General features: G+C 28.5%; 3 protein-coding genes across 5 annotated transcripts in view; all 3 read left to right on the forward strand.

Annotated features, from left to right (window-relative positions):
* The first annotated feature begins 8,697 nt into the window (after positions 1 to 8,697).
* LOC126905045 (uncharacterized) lies at positions 8,698 to 10,300 on the forward strand. The gene has a single exon (XM_050684441.1). It carries the CDS (start codon positions 8,698 to 8,700, stop codon positions 9,916 to 9,918), a length of 1,221 nt encoding a protein of 406 aa, XP_050540398.1. The 3' UTR covers positions 9,919 to 10,300.
* A 2,234-nt stretch (positions 10,301 to 12,534) lies between these two features.
* LOC126904399 (uncharacterized) lies at positions 12,535 to 18,246 on the forward strand. 2 transcript variants are annotated; one of them, XM_050683412.1, is made up of 9 exons: positions 12,535 to 12,656; positions 12,750 to 12,804; positions 13,192 to 13,224; positions 13,452 to 13,496; positions 13,711 to 13,728; positions 13,960 to 14,034; positions 15,297 to 15,449; positions 17,342 to 17,753; positions 18,156 to 18,246. In XM_050683412.1, the coding sequence occupies exons 1-9, from the start codon at positions 12,654 to 12,656 to the stop codon at positions 18,229 to 18,231; spliced, it is 870 nt and encodes a 289-aa protein (XP_050539369.1). In that variant the 5' UTR covers positions 12,535 to 12,653; the 3' UTR covers positions 18,232 to 18,246. The 2 variants fall into 2 exon arrangements, with proteins under 2 accessions (XP_050539369.1, XP_050539370.1); XM_050683413.1 differs by lacking the exon at positions 18,156 to 18,246 and having other exon boundaries at positions 17,342 to 18,030.
* Positions 18,247 to 19,622: 1,376 nt separating this feature from the next.
* LOC126904397 (E3 ubiquitin-protein ligase mind-bomb-like) overlaps positions 19,623 to 24,684 on the forward strand; it is a 62,756-nt gene continuing 57,694 nt past the window's right edge. Inside the window, exons 1-6 of one of the 2 annotated variants that reach the window (XM_050683407.1) lie at positions 19,623 to 19,758; positions 19,942 to 19,996; positions 20,125 to 20,157; positions 21,417 to 21,461; positions 21,631 to 21,648; positions 23,226 to 23,297. In XM_050683407.1, coding sequence (XP_050539364.1) covers positions 19,756 to 19,758; positions 19,942 to 19,996; positions 20,125 to 20,157; positions 21,417 to 21,461; positions 21,631 to 21,648; positions 23,226 to 23,297 — 226 coding nt within the window. In that variant the 5' untranslated portion in view covers positions 19,623 to 19,755. Of the gene's footprint in view, positions 19,851 to 19,941; positions 19,997 to 20,124; positions 20,158 to 21,416; positions 21,462 to 21,630; positions 21,649 to 23,225; positions 23,298 to 24,684 lie in introns of both variants that reach the window. The other variant, XM_050683406.1, reaches the window with a different exon arrangement.

Raw genomic sequence — 24,684 nt, forward strand, 5'->3', positions numbered from 1 at the left:
AGACTTTACTTTAAACAGTAAGCCGGACAGCGACAACCGAGTACTGAGACTGATGAATGACACAAGGCACTGGAGTCGACTGACCACGATGGTCAGGTCTATTGGGTTTTTATAATAATTACACCTATTGCCGATTTGGCAATAAATATTATTTGTTAATTCACCAGTCTCAGGCAGCGGATGTGCTGTCTGTATTTTATTAAAATAATTCTCACGATTATGAAAACGTGACACCATCACAGCGTTTAGTTGGGTTTAAACAATATAGTGTCAAATCAATTACCTACTATCGGTCTATATTGTCTATCGCTTGTATATTAATATACACTACACTTTAATGATACAATAAATAAATAAACTCACACATACACACATATGCATTTATAACATTGTGTCTAACGTAAGTGTAACATGATAAAAAGTAACCGTAAAATGAAAAAAATGGAATATAAATTGTAGTAATCATATTAAATGTAATGTAACTCGAAAAATATTTGTTTAAATGAAAAAATATAAGATAATTTTTTTATTTATAATTGTCTTTTAAACAACTTTTGTACGAAACTTTTTTTTTTGTAAGTTAAATATTTTTTGAGAAAATTAAAAAAGCTCATATTTTGGACTTTTTCGAGGCTGTAAAAAAAAAGGTCAATTTCAATCAATGAGGATTATTAGTATGTCATTATTCATATTTTAATTCAACTTTTAAAAAAACAAAATTTGGTTGGAAATTTTTTAAGACATTTTTCCTTTGTTGACTGGCCTAGATGTCAATTTTAAACTTGTAATTGAGCTAAAAGTTATGGTAATATATTCAATTTTTTTTACTATAAACTTTCATAAATCTTTATCAAAAATTTTTCATCAACTTTCAAAAATCAAAAAAATAGGTTAAAATGAAAATTTGGACTGATTATTTTTAACATATTAAAAATAAAATCAGTAATAATTTGAAAACAAATTTTTTTTTCTTTTAATTTGTTAAGAACCCCTGAATATTATTTTATAATTGTGTAGAGTATATAATACATGGTCGTCCGACTGTCGTTGAACACAGGAATGTGCTGACCAAGGGTTTTAGGGCAACCATGGGCAAAGGACTCCCACTGTAGGTACCCTACAGTCAGTCGTGGTTTAGTATGCGCTAGTTACACTCATTCTATATCATTCTAAATCATTCTATATCATTCTAAATCATTCTATATCATTCTTTATCATTCTATGTCATTATATTTTATTATTCTATTCATTTGTACTAATATTAATAAATAACGTGTATTGTATTATTAATTGTGTCAATCAAATTATATATTTTAAAGTTTTATTGAAAAGTGAGTGTTTTCTTTTTCTTATTAAGTTTAATTCCTTTTACCACGTGGGCCCGCACAACATATTTGGTGGCAGCGGTAATACAGCGGAAACGTCCTCGAGGGCCTTTCGAAAACTAAAAATGAAAAAATTTTTTGGTAAGAAAAACGTACATTCATTAAACCGCGTGGAAGCGTCCTTGGTAGATAGGGAATAACCTCACTACATAATTCTATTTCGTGTGGCAACACTGTTTCAACCGGTTCGACGCCGCCGCCGTGTTTATCAAACTAATACTCCGTTATGTACACCGTCGCGGTCTAGCGGACGATAACTTGACTGTGCCGCTGCCGTGATATAACACGACCACCAGATATCGTGGAGAACATAACAACAATTATAAAGTGACCGTCAAAATAATTAAACAATTTTGAATTTCTACATCGTCGCAATCAACGTTTTAATAAAAAAATAATACAATCGATACATTCAAATACAATCAAATTTCTACAAAATCAAGAAGTGAAACTATTCTAATCATCAACGTCGTTCAAGATAAATTTTTTAAATTCCTTACAAGCCGTTCAATTCAATTTGAGTCAAGCCATTCCATATCAAGTTCAATTCAACTACACTGGTCCAAATAATTCAATTCCATTTCAATCAAGAATCAATTGTTAAAAATGAAATATTTCAAAATGATATTTGTCATCATAATGTAAGTTTTTTAAATCCTATACATGCTTTGCGATTGATTTATTTTAATTTAAATAGTAGTACCAAATAAATTTATTTTTAGTAAATTTAATTCTAAATCAAAAGATTGTTTATTATTAAAATAATTTAATTAAAAAGAGAGACAATTTAAATTTGAATTAGTTCAAAAATAATTAAAATATATTATTTTTCTATCTCGATTAAATATTTCAATTTCTATTTTTTCAATTTCAATATTTTTTAAATACTATAATATTTAGTGGGATCAAAATTTTTTTAGAAAAAAAAAAAAGATACGAACTTTTATAGAATATTCTAATTTATACCATTTAAAAAAAAAAAAATTTTAATTTAATTTTTACTATCTCTAGTAAATGGTAAGAATTGTACCACTCGTTTACTCGCTCATTGCTAGATAGTGCAGAACTTATTTAAAGTGCTTTGTAAACAAGAAAAAAATTTTTTTTGAGACTCTAACTCATGCATGATAAATGAGTGAATCAAGTAATAGTTGTTCAAGTGATAGCGATTATAAACCATCGACTCATTCTAAATCCATCCTAATTCCTATTCCAGCTACTCGTTCTCTTCGTTCAAAGTCAAAAGTATCTCGACGTAGTACTAGTGTACCGAGAGATTTAGATAATAGTAAAGATATTTTGAATAAATCTATTCGTGCTATAGGTAGTACGGATAGCCTTCTAAACCATTCCAATTCTTTATTAGACGAATTATTAAGTTCAAACACTCAAACAAATTCTATTCAGACTTCTATTAAATGCACCTCCTATAATCCTATTACTCCTACATCGACTACCAATTCTAACACGTTCAAGTCTATTTCTACATCTGCGTCCATTTCAACGTCCACGTCAACTTCTACTTCAACGTCCACTTCTACGTCAGCGTCCACTTCTACATCAGCGTCAACTTCTACGTCAACATTAAATTGTGCAACAGCACCACCTTCCACTTCTACTATCGTTTCTACATCCACAACACCAACTACGTGTTGGTATACGTTAGCGACAAATTACACCCCAGAAGTCAAAACAGCTGGTACAAGTCAAACTCTCACGAAGGTAAACCTAACGAACGCCTTGCACGATTCAGAAACCAAGTGGGGACCTAAAAAAATAAAAGCTAGTGTTAACCCACCTACTAATTTGCTACTCCATCAAGACTATTTGTCTTTAATGGCAGAAGAAGACAATATGCCCTGTGGTAGTAAAACAAACGAGTCAAATAGCAATAGAATGAAGAAAGCAGAAGAGGTGAAAATACCAATGAGTGAAGTAAAAGTGCTCATTGATCAATATATGGAACAATACTTTCAAAATAATTCTAACTCTTTCAACGCCAATCTACATCATCCACCTCCTTCAAACACGCAAATAGGGTTGCAATACGCTATAAGGTTGCTTCCTAATTTTTTTGATGGAAGAGATGTGGAGCAATTGGAAATCTTTTTGGAAAAATGTGAATTTGCAGTAGAATGTGTAGTACCGGTGGCCATTCCACGGCTACTACGAGCAATTCAAACTCGACTGTCTGGTAAAGCAAGGCAGGTCACAAAATACAAAAGCTTTGAATCATGGGATGATCTTAGAGATACTTTGAAATCGAATTTAGAGCCTCAGAGAACAACCCCACACCTTTATTTGGAGCTATATGCTATAGCTATATATATAAGTAATCCAAGTGTTTATGGAAGGACTCGGAAACTTGAAAGACTTTATAAAAGCACGGAATCCTTCAACTCTTGAAAAAGCTATTCAAGCAGCCAAAGAAGAAGAAAGGATAAGACTTTCAAATATAGGAGCAAAACAATATTTGAAAGATAGACCACTAAAAAGTTCTAATTCACAATATTCTACATCACAAAATTCTACTTCCAGTACAAGCTGTCATTTATGTGGTCAAAAGGGACATTTTGCTAAATTCTGTCGTAATAACAATTCTACATCCACTAATAACACAAATAACGCTAAAATACACAGACCCATTGTTCAAAACTCTGCTTCCGTAGAAAAAATCTGCAGATATTGTAAAAACGAGGGTCACATTTTAGAAGAATGTATCAAAAGAAGATACGCAAACACAAATCGACGTAAACAGGAAAACAGGAACCGTCCGGACCAAGGCGCAAGTTCGGCCGGAAAACTTCAAGCCGCCATAATACAATTAAACGAATCTACAAATGCACCGCCAAGTTAGATAATGGTCATGTGCAAATTCTATGTAAGCAAACTACTCCGAATCTTCTACATCTTCTTTTAGACACAGGTAGTGATCTAAACCTTATCAAATTAAATTTTCTAAATCCTGAAGTACCAGTAAAGGAGAACGAATGTTTCAGTCTCACTGGTATAACCGATCATACTATTTCGACACTTGGTAAAGTCATACTAAGTATTCAAATAGAAAATCATGTAATAAATTCTGAATTCCATATTGTCCATCCGAATTTCCCTATAAAATGTGAAGGTATTTTGGGAAGACCCTTTTTACAAGTAAATCAATTTTCAGTCGATTTTCGAAACAGTGAGATAATTATGCACATGAATAAAATATGTGAAATATCTCCACGCTCTGAATCTCTTATTTCTATTTCTGCATGTGATATCGCTGAGGCCACAGCGTTAGTCATTCATTCTCAAAACTTATATGAAAACTTATTGTGTGGTAATGTACTGACAACAGTAAAGAACCACGAAATTTTAATACCTGTTATCAACACATCTGAACGTTCAATTCTACTTCCACCAGATCTCGCTTTGTCTCAACTTTCGTTCGACATATGGACCGAACCAAAGTCATGTTGTATTGCAAATTCAAATTCTAATACTATTTCTGATAACAGTCCTCCCGCGAGCAGCCAACGACTAAGGCTACTTAAGAATTCTATTCAAACTGACCACTTAAATCCTGAGGAAAAAGCTTCGGTCGACACTATATGCCGTGAGTACTCCGACATTTTTCATTTAGATGGAGACAGACTGACGTGCACGGACGCGATTTATCACGAAATAAATACGCCCTCAATCGTACAGCCCATCAATGAACGTCCATACCGTTTGCCTTTCCATCACAAACAGGAGATTAATAAACAAATTAAAGAACTAGAAGAACAAAATATTGTTGCTCCCAGCAAAAGTCCATGGAATGCACCACTATTAGTTGTACCAAAGAAACCGGACAGTAATGGTGTTGTGAAATATCGTGTCTGCGTTGATTTCAGAAAATTAAATCAAGTTTCTGCAGGCGATGCATATCCTATTCCTAATATAGCTGACATTCTAGATCAATTAGGAAAATCCTCGTACTATTCAACTCTGGATCTCGCGCAAGGCTATCATCAAGTAGAAATGCACCCAGATCACCGTGAAAAAACTGCATTTAGTACAGATCAGGGTCACTTTGAGTTCCTTCGAGTTCCTTTCGGTCTCAAAGGTGCACCTGCTACATTTCAACGTCTTATGAACTCTGTATTAAGTGGGCTAACCGGTCTAAAAGCATTCGTTTATTTGGATGACATAATAGTCTATGCATCTTCTATACAAGATCACGAGAACAAATTAAAGGATGTATTTAATCGACTTCGGAGTTTCAACCTAAAACTACAACCTTCTAAGTGTTCATTTATGCGAAAAGAAGTACACTACTTGGGTCATGTTATAACAGACAAAGGTGTTAAACCTGATCCACTCAAAATCAAATGTGTTCTAGAGTTCCCAATTCCTAGAAACGCCAAAGAGGTAAAATCGTTTCTTGGTCTTTCAGGCTATTACAGGCGTTTTGTACCAAACTATGGCACAATCGCAAAGCCACTCACGAATCTTTTAAAGAAAGAAGTCTCATTCCACTGGTCAGATCAATGTCAAGAATCATTTGAAAAATTAAAAACTGTTCTAACTCAAGAACCTCTACTTCAATATCCAGATTTTAGCCAACCATTTAACCTAACTTGTGACGCAAGCAATGTTGCAATAGGTTGTGTTCTATCTCAAGGTCCTATCGGCAAGGATTTACCAATCGCGTACGCATCTAGAACTCTGAATCGAGCCGAACAAAATTATAATACAACCGAAAAAGAGTTGTGTTCTATCATATGGGGTATTAAGCAGTTCCGCCCCTATCTTTTTGGACAAAAGTTCAATGTGGTAACAGACCACCGAGCTCTTGTATGGTTATTCAATATAAAGGACCCAGGCTCGAGGCTAACGAGATGGAGACTTAAATTAGAAGAATATGAATATGAAATTCAGTACAAGCCAGGTTGCCATAATACTAACGCTGATGCGCTTAGCCGTATACACGTTACAACCCGGGCTCAGTCAAAGGAACAAATTTCTATATCACAAAATCATTCTACATCACAGGATCCTGCTAACTCACTATTAGACTCTGAAAATTACTCTGAACACTCCAATACACAGTTTCCGTCGACATCCACCTCTAGCATGGCAGAAAAACAACAGCTCGAACNATGACAGAAAAACAACAGCTCGAGCAAACCTATACCAACTTCTTACAGGCCAGAGAGGAATCGATATCTACTACATCGAATGTTCAAGAAATTGTCGGAGATCTCTTCAAAGAAAACAACAATTGGCGTTTAGCCAATAGCGTATCACAAGATTTCTATATGAAAAAAGGAGTCGCTCTCCAATTCAGAAGAAAATTTGGACAAATAGAAGAACTTCTAAACCAAAGGAAAAATGTGACAGAAATTGCGCATTTAGTCCACAATGAGATATACATTCTATATCTTATTACAAAAGCTAACTATTTTGAGAAACTTAGTTACGAAATCTTGTTTAAGACTCTAACGAATCTAAAAACCTTTTGTCAAGAAAATAATCTAACCAAAATCGCTATGCCAAAAATAGGATGCGGGTTAGATCAACTCAATTGGAATCAAGTTAAATCTATGTTAAGATTCATTTTTAGAGAATCCAATATTGCTATCAAAGTGTTTAGTAAAGATCACCTAACACTTGAGGAAAAACTCAGACTCATTAAAGATTTCCACGATACTCCTTTCTCAGGTCATCAAGGAGTAGAACGGACTATTAATAAGCTAAGAATCGAATACCGTTGGACAGGCATGAGAAAACAAGTAGAAGAGTATATCAAGACTTGTCCTACGTGTCAATTGACCAAGGTGTCAAATAAATCAGTCAAGGAACCAATGGTAATAACTTCTACATCATCAAGAGCGTTTGAAAAAATTTTTCTAGATATCGTTGGTCCTCTTACTAAATCAAGTCGTAACAATGTCTTTATCATCACACTACAAGATGATCTGACAAAATTTTCATGGGCCATACCAACAAGAAATCATGAGGCCAACACTGTAGCCTACCATTTTGTGACTCAATTTGTTTGCTTACATGGTATACCTCAGCAAATAGTCACAGATTGCGGTACAGAATTTCTAAGTCAAGTTTTCGCAGAAGTATGTCGGTTGTTGAAAATAAAAAAGTCATCAACTACTCCGTATCATCCTCAGAGTAATGGCAGTCTAGAAAGGAGCCATCGAACCTTAGGCGAATACCTCAGAAGTTTTGTTGCGAAAGATCAATCAGACTGGGACGAATACATTCCATTCGCAATGTTTGCCTACAATTCCAGTATTCACTCGTCTACAGGTTATCAACCCTATGAACTAGTCTATGGTAGACAGATACACATTCCTAATTCGTTGTCGAAACCTCCAGAACCCCAGTACAATTTCTCTGATTACCAATTCGAACTCAAACGGAGACTTCAAGAAACAAGCGAAGTCGCACGCAATCGATTAATCGCTAATAAAAACAAAGCTAAATGTCAATACGACAAAAACGCACATTCTTTAGAAATTAAGGAAGGTGACATGGTTTATTTACAAAATAAAGCAGCTCACAATAAACTAACACCCAATTGGATAGGTCCATTTGAGGTTCTCGAAATCCACCCTAACCAGGTCAATGTAGCGATTAAGCGGAGGGGGAAAAGACATTTAGTTCATAAAAATTTATTGAAAAAACATTTCTCCTAAATCCATAATATAAAAAAAAAAATTTGTTGTATTTCTAGTACATACACCAATGCAGAAATTCTAATTCACCCACCGGACAATCTAGCACAAATAGACATACTAACTCCTCACATTGGAATGTATTATGAAAAGAAATCTAATGTCAAACTACACAGCAACGACTGGACAATAGTGACATTCTTGGACACATCACAGTATGCGTCCAAATACAACACTCTCTTGCAGTTCTATAGTACAACACGTAATTTATGCACACAACTAAAAGACAAAGTTAGTGTGTTAGAATTTGTAGAAGCTTGTCATCACTTTGATAGGGCTACACTTCCATATCTCTTCGAAATCGAATCAAACCGAAACGCTATAAATATCTCACTCGGACAAGACATCCATAAAGAAAACTACCGGGTCCGCCGTAACATGATCAGCTCAGTAACGACGGTAGCTAAAACAATTTTTGATTCAAGTGACATGTTAAACACTGAATTCATCTTTGGTAAAATAATAGATTTTGCAAAGTCCAAATTGACCACCACCAGTATATTAGAAAAAAAAGTNCCAAATTGACCGCCACCAGTATATTAGAAAAAAAAATGCGGTTATTCCAAACGACAATCTCTGATATCAATAACATGACCAAGCACATTAATGAAGCTCAAGTCGAAATCGAAAAAAATATTCAATATCTTAATAACCAAGTCATAAAGAATTCTCAAACTATCAACAGTCTAATCACGAAAACAGCTTTGTTAGAGCAATCAACGTTATTCCAAATCCTTCTAAATCAGTATGCTTATGAAACGCAAAATATTGTTTCTATTATCAACTCTGCTATCCATGGCAAAATTCACACCACAGTTTTGCCTCCTAACATGTTACTATCTCAGCTACGGGAAATACAGCTAGAACTTCCCGCTGGCAATCAACTTCCGTTAGAAATTAATATACAAAATATTCCTGAACTCCTTTCAATCTCTTCTACATCCATAATTTATAGAGATAACTTTCTCATTTTTATATTGCAATGTCCAATAGTTAAAATCGATGAATATAATCTCTATCACACGATACCTTTACCATTCTATTTTGAAAACAATAATGTTGTTCTAGTAAAACCAGACAATGATTATATAGCAATTAGCGATGATAGTGAGTTTTATTTAACTTTTAGTCAATCGCAAATAGAAACATGTATACCACTGAACTCATATACATTATGTAAAGGTAATCATCCAGTTTATCGTAAATCTTCTTCTAAGCTATGTGAGATTTTATTGTTAGAAAATCCACAAGATTTACCCCAATCCTGCAAAATCATTTATGTATCATTTAATAACAGTATATGGAATCGGTTATCGAATACCAATTCCTGGATTTATTGTACGCGAGACGAACTAGTAACTCTGAATTGTAAATCTCCTCAACGCACCTTTTCTGTTTATATAAAAAATATTGGTCGTTTAACAATATCTCCTACTTGTACTGTTCATACCACTTCATTAATTCTAACGCCCATTTCAACTGTACTCTACAACCATTCTAATGATATAGTCCCTCTGAATCCTATGTTTAACTTAATTAACACGTACACAGAATCCATTATTAAGGTAACTCCGCAACAAATAACAAATACCGATTTATTCAACGATCTTTGTAAATTAGTTAAACATACTACAAATTGGTATACAAATCCAAATAGCAATCATTTTTTACTAAGTCATTATCATATTGTAATCATATATACTTGTTTGTCAATTTGTATCATATCAATTATAATTGTCGCTGTATTCTTTAAGTGTAAGAAAAAAGTAATTCAAGTATATACCACTGAAATTAATAATACGCAACTCTGAATCTCTCTATTTTAAATTATATAATTCGCCAATATGAAAAACATTCTAAATCCCTTTGCAATTGTATAACTTTATTTATCTGATTTCCCTTGAGTCAATGGGAATCATTAGACCCCCATTGCTCATTTAGGTTGGGGGGTGTTAAGAACCCCTGAATATTATTTTATAATTGTGTGGAGTATATAATACATGGTCGTCCGACTGTCGTCGAACACAGGAATGTGCTGACCAAGGGTTTTAGGGCAACCATGGGCAAAGGACTCCCACTGTAGGTACCCTACAGTCAGTCGTGGTTTAGTATGCGCTAGTTACACTCATTCTATATCATTCTAAATCATTCTATATCATTCTAAATCATTCTATATCATTCTATATCATTCTATGTCATTCTATTTTATTATTCTATTCATTTGTATTAATATTAATAAATAACGTGTATTGTATTATTAATTGTGTCAATCAAATTATATATTCTAAAGTTTTATTGAAAAGTGAGTGTTTTCTTTTTCTCATTAAGTTTAATTCCTTTTACCACGTGGGCCCGCACAACAGGATTTAAATTAATTAATAAGCAACATCTTATTAATAAATAAATATTGAGTATATGTCAGGTGTTCATATTATTTTGTCCACCCCCTGTATCTCTAATTACCGTTTTTTTCAAATATTTTTTTACACGCCTCTTCTTCGGCAGTGTACGGAACCATAAAACTACATTGTTCTGTGCGCCAAAACTGCTGCATTAAAATTCAGAAGCACCCTCGCCGTTGATGTTTGGCCAATAGAATTGCTGACTTGGACTAATGACGTTGTTAATAAAACCTAATCGAATGTATTAGATACATGTGCGGTTGTCCAAGTACTAGATAATAACAATTAACACTTATTTGTTAAATATTTACGAATAGCCGATATCAAATGACGTATTAAAAATATAATTTAGAGCAAAAATAAGATATATTTGTATTTTATGACGCACTTTAAACTCATTAGGCACGTAATTAGACCGTAATGCTACGATATGTGGACGTATTTACTTAAAATAAGAATATATTACCTGGACCGAATAAGTTTTAAATCAATAAAATAAAAGAAATTTATTTACTGGACTTGTTATTGTCTTCGTGGAGTAAAACCGACCGTGTGCTTTTCAAATGATGATAAAAATAAAATCTGATACTGTGCGATACGCCGCAAGAATCAAAAAATTAAATTTTAAAGAAAACTATAATATATTGTTTTAGATTCAATAAATGATCAATAAAATTAATTGTACAACATTTTTTTTATTTTTAAAAAAATGAACTTTAAGAACTACCTATAGAAGTATTCAAGATTTTAATGAATCATTTAATTGTCAAGAAGTTTCATTAAAAGAAATTACGACGCGTAACTATAACCTCCGACATGGTCAAATACCAAATGATGTATTGTTAAAAAAAAAAATCTTTGTTAAGATTTTGGGAAAATTTCGTTTTATGGGACTTTTTAATGTTCGTGTTTAAACAATGCATAAATATTTCAACTGAACAATCTTTTATTGCAAGTCTTTTAAAACGTACCTCGAGTATAATATAAAAGCATATGGTAAAACATTATTTGATTTTAAGAGGTTTAGGTATTAAACACGAGTTCTTGTTAAAAATAAAGTTTATTAAAACCTGAAAATGAAAAAATTGAAATAGCACACATTAAGAAAAATGGACTGTGCTAATTACTATTTTTATAATATACATTTATACTTGAAATAATATAGAAAAAAAAGAAATGACTTATATAACATGAGCTAAAAAGTAGTACATGGTCAAGTGGACAAATGATAATGAAGTGGGCATTTATAAATTTATTTTTCCTCTGAGAATATTAAATAGATATTACTTTAGATAAGAGAACTCCAATTTTGAAGTATAGGAAAGAGTTGTATCTTAGTCTTATTTAAAGAACATCTAAAATTACGCAAAGAAAAAATTGCGATAGTATATGAATTTCTATAAAAGTTACAGAAGTTACAGGAAAATAAATTAATTTTTTTTTTACTGAATAATTTTCATTTTTTGGAATATTAATGAAGAATCATGCAAAAATTAACTGAGTTACACCTGTTCATACAGACTTTAAAAATTGAAATATTTAGTATAATTCTTTTTAAGGTTTATTTACAGTTAAAATTTTATATATGAATATGTAATTATAATAAGTCTTTCTAGATTACCTCAAATATAATTTGGACGGTCGAATAAAATCTAAATCGTTAATATGGTTTTAAATATTTTAGTTTATACATTTCTAATTCAGTTTTAGTTTCTACATGTAATGTAAAAAAAATTAATTCATTTATTTCTATATCTTAAGAATTTTAAGAGTAAAGGAAATATATTTTAAAAAACAGAAGTTAAATTTCCTGGAGTGTTTTAGGGATTCTCATTGTATTAAAACAGGGCCATATCGTTTAAAGACAATTTTATTTTGACGACTATCGTCATTATTTTGAACAGCTGTATTGATAGTTCTTCAAACGATAAAAAACACTTAAGAATGTATTTAATTGTGTGAAATTGTAGTATAATTAAACTATATTTGATACACTGATAAAAATATTGTAATACATATAAAAGAACTTATTAAGTTGAATATTTGTTAGTTATCCATTTTGACATTTAGTAATATTATAATAATTGTTTTTTCTGACTATTAAACAATTTTTATTGTTACAAATTTATAAAAATAAAAATAAAATGGTATGTATTATATCGTTAAATACTTAAAGTTGAATTTTAGCTTAAATAAAAAAATAAGCTTAATAAAACATTAATTGCTAGTCTTTATTCTAGTTCAAGTTCAACTCATCAATTCACATTTTGGTTGGCTTTTTAATTTTAAGCAATGGTAACACATGATATATTATATAATAATATAAACATATACAGAGTGTTCAGTAATTAAGGTAACGGGTTTCTATTGTTCTCATTGTTTGTAATAATTTACCTATTTCCTTATTTAATGAACACTCTGTATAATATCATATTTTCTGTTGCATAACTCAGAGACTAAAAACATTAATTTTGTTTGTAGCTTCGTTAAAAAAAATTGGAAAAATTTTTTCGGGTTTTTTTTTTTTAGTGAACCGATTATAACTGGTTTAAATCAGTTATAACCGGTTTATGTACCTGTTATAATAATAATACGCTTCAATCCTCGATGGTTTGTCATTAATTTTTTTTTAATATAAAATTAAATATAATTTAATCAGTAAAAAGTATGTAACTTTTTTAGTAATATGTAAAACATATTCCATTACATCATTAGGTAAGTTTGAATTATAACAAAACAATTAACTTTGTATTTCCATATTTAAATAAAAATTATTAGTTTTAAACAGGAGTCAGACTAAATGTTTTTTTCGTTTAACTTTGGTCTAACTTTACTTAAAACTAAAATTAGTATTTAAATATAATTTATTTAATCTTTAAAATTGAATACTGATTGTAATTAACTTTCTATGAATCTTTTTGATAAGAAAATATTTTTTAAAGGAAAGTATTGGAATTTTTTCGGATTTAATAGAATAAATGGAGAAGGTAAATCATATATTTGTATACCAAACCTCGTGTTAACTTGATTTTTAATTAATCAATATGTTAAGTCATAATACGTAAAATATTTAACTATATTTTACATTATTGATATGATAATTATTTTAAATTTGAATTTTATTGAAATTTAATATTTTTTATGTCGTATAAATGTATGTAATTAACTTATTAATAAGTAATTGTTGTTTTTAATTTTCAGAGGAAGACATAGATTTTGGTAATATCTATACATACTATTAATAAGTAACAAAAGATTACATTTATTGCAAAATAATTTAAGACTTGGAAAATCAATTTAGAATTAGCCTTAATCTTAACGGAATAATTAACTAACTCTGTATTTTACACATATTAATTAGGATAAAAACTTTCTTTAATATATTTAAAGATTTAAAAAATTGTTTATTTTTATATAACATTAATTTTTTAAAATTTTTATTGATTTCAGATGAATCAGAAGAAGAAGAAGAAAAAGAAGAGGAAGAAGAAGTAGTAGAAGAAGAAGAAGAAAATAATTCAGAAGGTAAAGATTAGTTCTTATTATAATTGTAATTATATTTGCATTAGCAAACATTATATAGATTTTTACATAAACAATAAATACTTCTTAAAAGAAAATAAAAAAATAATTAAGATTATTTTGGTTTAATTAACGTGTTTAATCTTATCAAATATTAGATATAAACGCTAAAAGTTCCAAATTTTTGAGTTAATATACATGTAAAAAACACTAGGGTTTACAAATACAGGTAGATAATTGGTTTATTATGACATCGATATTAGCAGGTACACAGCATTGTTATTATCAATTGTAGTAAGGCACATTGTTATGAGTTTATAAATACACTAACTGACAATACAGAAAGTATATCTATTGATAATCATAATTGATAATAAACAATCCGTGACTGAGACAGCAATATCATAAAAATCCAATTAGCTACCTGTATTTACAATCCCATGTGTATTATACATGTATATTAACTCAAAATTTTGAAACTTTAAATGTTTATATCTAATAAGCTAATAAAGTTATATTAAAAATTCAAAATATGTGTTCTTATTTAAAAAACTCACGTTAATGTTTTTTAACCTTGAAGAAATAAAAAATATCATGTTTTTACACATATTATTGTAGTGTTTTTTGATTCAAAGAATATTTTCCTTACCAAAAATTAAAAATTTTCAATAGTTACTGAGTAAACGAGTGTCTTATCCTTAATGAATGTATATATATATATATATTATAATTCATAAATTATGCTTGTTTTTGAAATGAAACAGACTGTATAAAACACTAATAATTAAAAAAAAACATTACCCTGTTAATACAAATTTTAATTTATAACACTTTGTTGTGGGTGAATATTATATTATAGTTAATCCTCTATTTTTTTTACATCTCATGTATAATCATTGATACTGATTAAGTTAAATGATTATTTGTAATAAAATGCCACTTAAACTAGTTTTGGGACTGTGAAAAACTATCAATGAAAATTACAATCTTATGCTTTTTACTTAATTTTTAGTACACGCGGTAGCGGGAGAACTAAAAACATTGTCTAAAAATGAAAATATAGAATTTCAGGTACCCAAATTTATAACTCGTATAATCCAAATGATGCATATTGTACATCCTTCTTTGAATAAGTGACCGTTTGAAATTATAAATTTTGTATTATAATAACTATAATTATGAATATTATAAATTATAATATAAAAATAATGTTTGATATTTGGTTTTTATTTATAAGTATATCTCTGTATGATGTATTTTTATAGAACTCTGTTATGTATGTTATCAAGAAAAATTGACTGTAAAACTTCAGCCGTGTGGACATATGATTGGAAATTTTTGCGCTAACTTTATAGAACAAACAACCAAAAAACCATGCCCAACATGTAGACAAGAAATAACTCAATTTGAAAATTTAGGTTTGTATACGTTTTTTCATACTGTGACGGTCTTGTTATTGTGTACGAGATGTTTTAAGATGAGTGATAAATAATAAAGATGAGACATATTAAGGTTGAATAATAAATAGGCCACTTGCCTGTTTATTAATGACACAGATGGCTCTATTGTACAATCGTGCAATATCACACAATAGTCCAAAATTTAGGTTAGTATAAGCTTTTTAAAATTGTGACAATTTTGTTGTGTACAAGATAATATAGAGTGAGTGACCAATATTGTAGTAGAAACATATTAAGATTGAATAATGGATAGATGCTAGCTTTTGTAATGGCACATCATTACACGACTGCCAAGGAATGGTAGCTGTGAATATTATTATTAATTTATTGAAAATGAAAGCTCAACTGATATTTAATGTAATTGATAGTCACAAGGGTGGATTGCATAATAACTCAAAAATGTGTTTTACTGTACACTCAGAGAAAAACCTCGATCTATATAATAAATTCATAGTTCAATTTGATAAATATATTATTACTATTGAATCTATGATATATTTATCAATATAATTTTTTTTCTTGTCTTGAACAATAATTATTTATAAGAATAATTATTTTGTTCATATTAATAAAACATTATCATAAACCCTTGATAAAATTTCTCTATCAAAATTGATTGAGGTTTTTCTTTGGGTGTAGGTTAGTACTAAATGATTTGGTTACTATCTATGATTAAAATAATATATCTCATATGAGTATGAAAGTTCTTAAGAGTGAATAAATTAATAGAAAAATGTAGTGATCTTTATTAATTGATAAAAATGATTGTGATTTATTGATATTAAAAAATAATTCCACGAGTACTGAGAGTTAGCACTAATTGGTAGGATGGAGTGTCAGAGTGATGGCTATGCATAAACTTTCAACTTGGTTTCAGGTATACACTCGCAACAATCATATTAAATTTTACATCTTAATAATAATTTTGAGATATTTTTAAAAAATGTTTTTAAATTTTGTTGTCTTATCTTGACTGAAATTGAATTATTTTGATGTATTGTCCATTAAAATCGCTGCAGCTAAATCTGAGAATATTTATGGACTGGCATAAAAAAATACACTTTCTGAGCTTCGTATCAAAGCTGCTAATATGTTACATTTTTTTAAAAACTTTTAATCCGTTTTTTGGAGATTTTTTTACAAAAAATATCAATTAGTCAATAATAACTTTAAGATAAGTCTTCTTCTTCTTTCTTGCCTTAATCCCAACTACTTTGGGTTGGCCTTTACCGTTTTTAACTACTTTCTGTTGTCCTTGCGTACATCCGAGATGGGACAATTTGCCTAAGTTTTGTTCAGGATTCTTCACACTTTTTTGGCAAAAATTTTTACGTCGGTTGTCGACCTGACACAATCTCATTAGTCGCCTCTTACGACTGGCAGAGGTCCGTGGAAATATTCTTATTCGCTATTCACAGGGAAAATAACTTTAAGATAAGTACTTATTAATTAATAAAGCATTCTAATATATTCAGTGAGTTTGTAGGGTGGTTATAGCACGTATTTATGTATATTTATTATGCACAATTCACCCTTAATAATATAAATGTTACCTCGTATTACAAACAAAATTACTAAAATGACGGAATAGGCCTTCCGGTCTTTAAAACAAATGTTATTATCATCGAAATATCAAACAGAAAAGTCATCTATTGACTTAAGTATTCGCCGCGTCAAATTTTAAATAAAAATTTATAACCTAATGAAAAATAATTTAAATACAATAATTTAACAAAATGCCAGAAACAAATAAATCATTTAAAATATAACATTAAAATAATAATTAGTAATTAAAAACAAATAATTCAAACTATATTATATTTTAAATGAAATCATAATGATTTTTTTAGTACCACTAAATGTTAAACCAGAGGAAATTTACAAACAAATATATGATAATGAAAGACATTCAAAACCCGAAAAACTTTCTATTGATGATTATAATGATTTGATATTTCGTGTAAGATATCATGATATTACACCAGAAGAAATAAAGGCACAATACTATTACCTTCGACGTGGTCAAGAACCAGACAAGAAATTATTAGAAGATATAAATTCATCAATGGGGTATATAGATAGATACAAGTGGAAAGAATTTATAGGTAGTGTTCTTAAATATTGCTCAAGAAGTGATGTCGAACATAAGCTTTATTGTCAGACTTTTCAACGTAAATTAAATAAACAAGAACGATGTATGTTAAAACAATATTATGAACGAAAAGGCCTAGATGTTAAACTAGAGTTCTTCTTTCGAAAAAGGTATATGAAATTTGACGATAAAGATAGTACAACTATATTTATTAAGTAATGTCAACTATTCCAATAATTCATTTTTATAATATGTATGTTCATGTAGTATAAATAAAAACTCAAGTACAGTTGCAATAACAACTTAGTATAGTACACTACTCCTATAAAAAAAAAAAAAAATAAAATTCTTTATTAAGATAATTATTACAATTACCGATATATTTTCTGTAAAATGTTATGTTACAACTTCATTTCTTTAATAATAAATTACGTTGCTTGACTTAAATTTGATCATAATTTTGTTTCAATAATTTTTTTTTATTATGGGGTGGATTTTTTTTTATTTGCATATATTTGTTTTACATTAGTAATTATCTCAAAAAAGAGGTGATAGAAAAAATCTAATTTCAGATTTGAAATCAGCTTAAACATATGGTTTTGCAAAATATATACTGGTCATAAGAACTGTTTTATTTTAATAATATGAGTTTATTTTTCAATTCAGTATAAAAACAAATTTTACGAATATGATTTTTATTAATTTTTATCCTAATAAATAATTTCAATAATAATCATAGTAATCATTTGTATATAACTCATAACGTTTAGACAGATTCTATAATTGAAATATTCAGAATTTAATTAATTTTAACCATTTACATAAACTAAAAAAACAATAAAAAAAGGTGTCAAAAACATCTACTTAATTGAGTGCATTATATCGATTATAATTATAAAACTTTATTGCTAAATTTAGGTAAAACCCAAAATAATTTTTTAAAAATGATTTATACAGTAATATGTTACCAAAAAATGTCTGGTAATGGAACACACAAATTTATAAATAATAAAAAATAAATAAATAACAAACTAATTCAAACTTTTATTTGAAACCTATTATCATATCATACCTAATTTGACAATACATATTTTAATATCATTAGAAATTAATGATATTAATTGTTTATGTGGAGAAATTTGGTCAAACAACATTTTATTTGACAAAGAGGAAATTTTTTAATTTTTGAGGGCAATATCTTTAGCTAGATACTAGTTGTGATCATCTGACGTATCATTAAAAAAATAGTCAAGTGAGAGTTGAGAAAAATGAATATCAGACACATAAAATATCTCATAGTAAATTAATTGTAATACAAAATTTGTATTACAATTAATTTATTTTATAAGAAATTCCTTCTCACGAGGGGAGATTACAATGAGGGACTCATGATATTCATTGAAGTTATTCAATCGAAATGAGATGAAAGTCAAACAAATTTTAAATTTTTATAACTCAAAAAGAATAAAAAAAAATTTTTTTTGATGGGCGGGGTTTAAACTTTGAACACTGAGTGTGAAAAACAAAAGTGTTACTGATATAGCTTTAGTATACCAAATTTGTCAATATATAAATATAATTTAAGCTGATTCAAAAATTCAAAATCGTTTTTCAAAACTTAGAGGAGAAAAAATATAAATAAGGTTTATTTTTTATTCGATATAAATTAGATTTATGTAACTTTTATGAAAATCGGGACCTCGTTACTATAACTTAAAATTACGTGTTTACGTTTAATAAAACATTTTTAAAATCTATCTTTTCTATGGTATCAACATTAAGGGATAACATAAGGGATTTTCTAATTCTAAAATATGAAGAAAAAGAATATGTATTTTAACAATAGAACTTCAAATTCTTACAGATGTTTAGGAATTTTATGTAAATAATGTTCATATGTACAAAAATACACTATAGCTCTTATTTAATGGCAATTTATTTTGGTAGTACATCCATTATTTTGTACAGCTGTATTAATATTTCTTTAAGTAATAAAAAATTACTTAAAATTTGCATGAAATTAAAGTATAATTAAACTATACAAAATTATGTTAGAAACTATTATAAACATATTGTATTACAAAAAAACAGTCCAATTTGAATTTTTTTTTTTAGTTATTGATTTGTATGATATATTTTCTTTCGATTATTGTGAATATATATTTATAAAAAATGGTTTGTAGAAATTTCGTTGAAAAATATACAATAGAATTATGAAAATTATTTTGTACGAAATTATTTAAGATACTATACTATTTTTAATGATGGTATTGTAAATTACATGTTAAAATCTTTTAGTTAAATTCTAGCCCAAATCAATAATATAATTTAATTGTTATTTATCATTTATCATTCCAGTTCATGTTCAGCTCATCAATCCATATTATGGTCGGCTTTTTAATTTTAAGCAACGGTAACACATAATATATCTAATATTCTGTTATTAATGATATACGCTTCTGTCATAGATCGTTTGTTATTAATTTTCCATTAATATAAAGTTCAATTAGTTTATTAGTAAAAATTATGTAACTCTTTTAGTAATATCTAAGACATCTTCAAGTTCAGTATTCGGTAAGTTTAAATTTTCAGTTAATAATTCATATTTGATTTTACGGACATTCACGACCCAAACATTTTGGATTGAACCGAACTCAAAACGAATTTTTGAATTATAAAATCGAACTCCTAATAAACATCGTATTCGTTTTCAAGCAAAATATTTTTTTATGTTATTATTCAACAAATTCAACGTGATATTTGATAATACTAGTTCAAATGTCAATTTGATTTTCAAGGAAAAAGTTCGGTTTAATTTTTTTTAATTATAATTCTGATTTTTGAATCGAACTGAACCAAATTTGATATGGTTCGGTTCAAAAAATCTCTACTTATAACAAAACCAGTAATTTTGAGTTTTAACATTTATTTATAAATTTTAAATGTGAAAATTTTAATATTAGTATCTGCAAAAATTGATTGGTACAAATTTAAGAGTTATAAACATATTCTCTTCAAGAAAGTTAATAGTCTAAGCACTGCTGCATTTACTAAGCTGGAGACATATTACCCAGGGTTCTTTCTTAACCGAGTGGCTCGTGTATTCCAATCAATTACTTGTTGTTTTAACCAAAAATACCATAGTAAAAAAGTTTCATTAATAATTCAGAGACTGAGACCGGATCAAAAGGAGAGGTTAAAAACCCAATTATATTGGAAAATAGGATTTTTTAATTTATTAAATGGAAAGACATCTGAATAATTTTTAAATATTAAAAAGAATTTCGTTATGAAAATTCGGAATTCATAAATGAGGTTGACTTCAAATACATAACGATATAAATTATTGTTGTAATAAAAAGAAGTTATCATTTGCATTTACTCTCTGCGACTCTATTTACGTATTGTGACGGTAAATATAGACATGTGTATATTTTAGTTAATCAATTAAAATTAACAAATTATTATTTGATGACCAAAATTGGGTTCAAGACCTAGATCAAAACTAGGCTAACACTAGTAATTGCTAGTGTTGTATAGTTTAGTCTCTTAGAACATAAGAAAATTTTATAAAAATGTAGTAAAAGTCTTTCTGATCAAAAATAATTAATAGAATGATTAATAGAACAAGACTTAAGTTAATATGTGATAAGTAAAACTAAGACTAAGATGGATTAATTAAACAAAACTATGACTTTAATATCTTCATCTTGGTCTTGCTTGGTTCATTACTGAATTTTGTTTATAAATATAACTTACTTAACCTTTAAAATTTAATACTGATTGTAACTAATTTTTTATGAATCTTTTTAATATATAAATATTTTTTAAAGGAAAGTATTGGAATTTTTTTGGATTTCCTAGATTGTTCGAAGAAGGTAAAGGACATATTTTAAAATATCATAATAACTCCAGTTAATTGATTTTATTTCATAAATATGTAAGTTATAAATGTATCTGACATTTTGTTGAAAATAGATATTTTTGATGACATGTAATTCAATGTAATTAACTTATTAATAATCAATTATTGTTTTTAATTTTCAGAGAAGGACATAGTTTTTGGTAATAAAATATTTAGCCATTACGTAGTATAATCAAATAACAAAGATTAAATAAAATTAAAAACTATTTAAAACTGGGAATATCATTTTAATGCCTTAAAACCTTTCAGCTCTAGTTTTTTAGTTATAGTTTTATTTGTTATATACGTGAACAAGAAGTGCTCATAGACTCCGACCTCTAGGTCTATTGTGCGCAATTACTACTGATTTATATTAATTAGAGTTCTTTACAAGAATGTTTTTACTGAAGTGTTGTTGCCATTGTTGAATATCTAAGATTCTATATAGGACGTCCTACTATGCTGAAATTATGTGTATCAAAAGATTCTGGTCTCTCTAGTGAAATCTCTTTGGGTTTAAAATTTTTGATATCTTCTTTTAAAAAATATTTTTCCAAAAGTTTAGATCTTAATGTGGTCAGGGTGTCACATTCACATATAATGTGTGATGTATCTTTTTCTTCTGTTCCACACTTCTTTTACTTCACAGTGGTAATTTTGGCATTCCCTTTGTGTAAAGATTTTTAAATAGATAACCGTGTCCTGTCAGTATTCCAGTCAAAGTGCTTNTTACAGTGGTAATTTTGGCATTCCCTTTGTGTAAAGATTTTTAAATAGATAACCGTGTCCTGTCAGTATTCCAGTCAAAGTGCTTATTTGATATCTAGTCATAATATTAAGATCGCTCCTTATACGTTATCTGGTAGCGCACCTTAGAAACGAGCCAATAACCAATATTAACCTGGCTAAAGTATATAAAATCTCGATCAGCGGACTGTGTTTCATAATGTCTTGCTTAATGCAAGCATCTACAATAACAAATCAAAATAAGATTCTACTCACATTATAAACATCGAAGTCATTAGCAGAACTAAATCTAAAATACTACAAATGTTTCTGTTAGAGCTAAATATAGATATATTACTAATCCATGAAACGCATACAAGTGACGAGGAAGAACTAATGTAAAGGGACCTTATAGGACTTTCGATGTTGTTCCAAACCTGATTTCATTGCTTCGTTTAAGAGTTTAAGAGAACTCATGTTTAATTTTGACCGGTTAGCGTTCAATCAAGTTACACCTTATCCTATACCTTTTCTTTTTATCAAAAGACAGTTTTTCTTGTATGCCGAAATGATGTAATTTTGAAGATATTTTATGACCCTTTCAGTTCTTTTTTCCGACCCTAATATAAACTTAAAATTTTTCATGTCATAAGAAAAGCCTACTCTATCGTTATACTAGTCTTTCCTTTAGATTTCCTATAGTCCTCCGTTTCATCTTTATTTATTTTCAAAGTAAAGCGTATGTGCCTATGATCAGAAATAAAAGGTTCAAAAAATCCGTTTCACCCTTCTATATTTCTAAACCAACCCTTTTGAGTAAATTGTAATGACTTCTTGCCTATACTTGATTATAAAAGTAGGCTCATTACAGAATAACTAGGTCTGTAGTTATAAGTACACCCATTAATGTCTTATCTCTTTGGTTGATGTTTTAAGTTACATATATTATAAGATTAATAAATTTGATTGAGTTTTCAAGAACATTATTTTTTTAAATTATTATTGATTTAAGATGAAGAAGAAGATGAAGAAGAAGAAGACATTATTCCAAATTCAATTAATCCAGAAGAAATTAATCCAGAAGGTAAAATCTGATTTATAATTGAAATATACATAATTATTATTGAATTTTATTGATAATATATTCATTAAGTGCGTATTAATACACACTTTATATAGAGTTTTACATGAAAAATAAAAACAGTCTATGAAAAAAAGTTAATTAATAATATTTATTAATGTTTAATCAATTGTAAAAAAAACATGTACATAATACGAAATAATTTATAAATCATGCTTGTTATTAAAATACAACAGATTAAAATACTAATATTTAAAAGAAATAAAGGTAGCACAGTATGGACATGGGATAGTTAGGACAAGTATACATAATATCTGATAGTGATTAAAATCACCAACGCTTCGATGCAAATCTATAGATAGTGTTTAATTTTAAGAAATTGATAGATTATTTCAAAAGCAACAATAACTCTTATTCCCTTTTTTTCAACTACCATAGCATTTTCAAAAATTAACAAATTTTTAAGATTTTTTTTTTTTCAAATAACTTTATAAAATTTACATCTATACAAAATATATGCACAACCGTAAATGGGTTAACAGTAGTGAAAAAAAAAATTACAATATGACTTGAATAGCATGCAGTAGGGGGGCACCCAATGGAACTACCTACTTTGAATTTTGTTTTTTGATTTCATTTTTTTTTTTTTTTCTATAAGAGGTCTCTACACTATTTTCTTTTTAATCTTCTTGGCGGATTGTCGGGGAGAATTAACAAATTAAAATATTTTTATATTAAAACCTTATGTATTTCACTTTTATTTAATATAATTATTTGAAATTCTGGCCCTCTACCTGCCCACAGGGGGAATTCAAAATGGCAAATTTTTTATAAGTCAATTTTTTCAACTTATTTTTTGAAAATTTGTTAGAAATACTGTGTTTTTTAAACATATATTAAATTAAGACTTCTGTTATGCACTATAAATTAAAAAAACAAATCGTCCTGATGACCTATTTTCTATGTGCAAATGGCAGTCGTAGGTTAAAAACATGCTATTTTGGGATCAAATTTGTATTGTTTATTTTAAAGTAATTAACTATACAAATTTATAGTTAAGTCGATTAAGTTAAATGATTCTTGTAATAAAATGCCTTTTTTAACTAGTTATGAAGCTGTGAAAAAACAATCAATGTCAATTACAATCTCAGGCGATTTTTACTTACGTTTAATACATACGTATCGCGTAAGACATTATGAACTTATAGGGGGTAGCGGGATAATTAAAAATACCCCAAATATAATTGTCTAAAAATGAAAATATAGAATTTCAGGTACCCAAATTTATAACTCGTATAATCCAAATGATGCATATTGTACATCCTTCTTTGAATAAGTGACCGTTTGAAATTATAAATTTTGTATTATAATAACTATAATTATGAATATT

The sequence above is a fragment of the Daktulosphaira vitifoliae genome, unplaced genomic scaffold (assembly GCF_025091365.1).
Source record: "Daktulosphaira vitifoliae isolate Bord-2020 unplaced genomic scaffold, ASM2509136v1 Scaffold_4, whole genome shotgun sequence".
Classification (NCBI taxonomy): domain Eukaryota; kingdom Metazoa; phylum Arthropoda; class Insecta; order Hemiptera; family Phylloxeridae; genus Daktulosphaira; species Daktulosphaira vitifoliae.

Bases quoted from the DNA above. Each gene is read 5' to 3' on its own strand.
- LOC126905045 (XM_050684441.1), top strand. From the start codon at position 8,698: ATGACCAAGCACATTAATGAAGCTCAAGTCGAAATCGAAAAAAATATT.
- LOC126904399 (XM_050683412.1), top strand. The intron at 14,035-15,296 runs GTAAAGATTAGT...GTATTTTTATAG, and splicing joins AGAAGAAAATAATTCAGAAG to AACTCTGTTATGTATGTTAT. The intron at 17,754-18,155 runs GTATATGAAATT...ATCTAATTTCAG, and splicing joins GAGTTCTTCTTTCGAAAAAG to ATTTGAAATCAGCTTAAACA.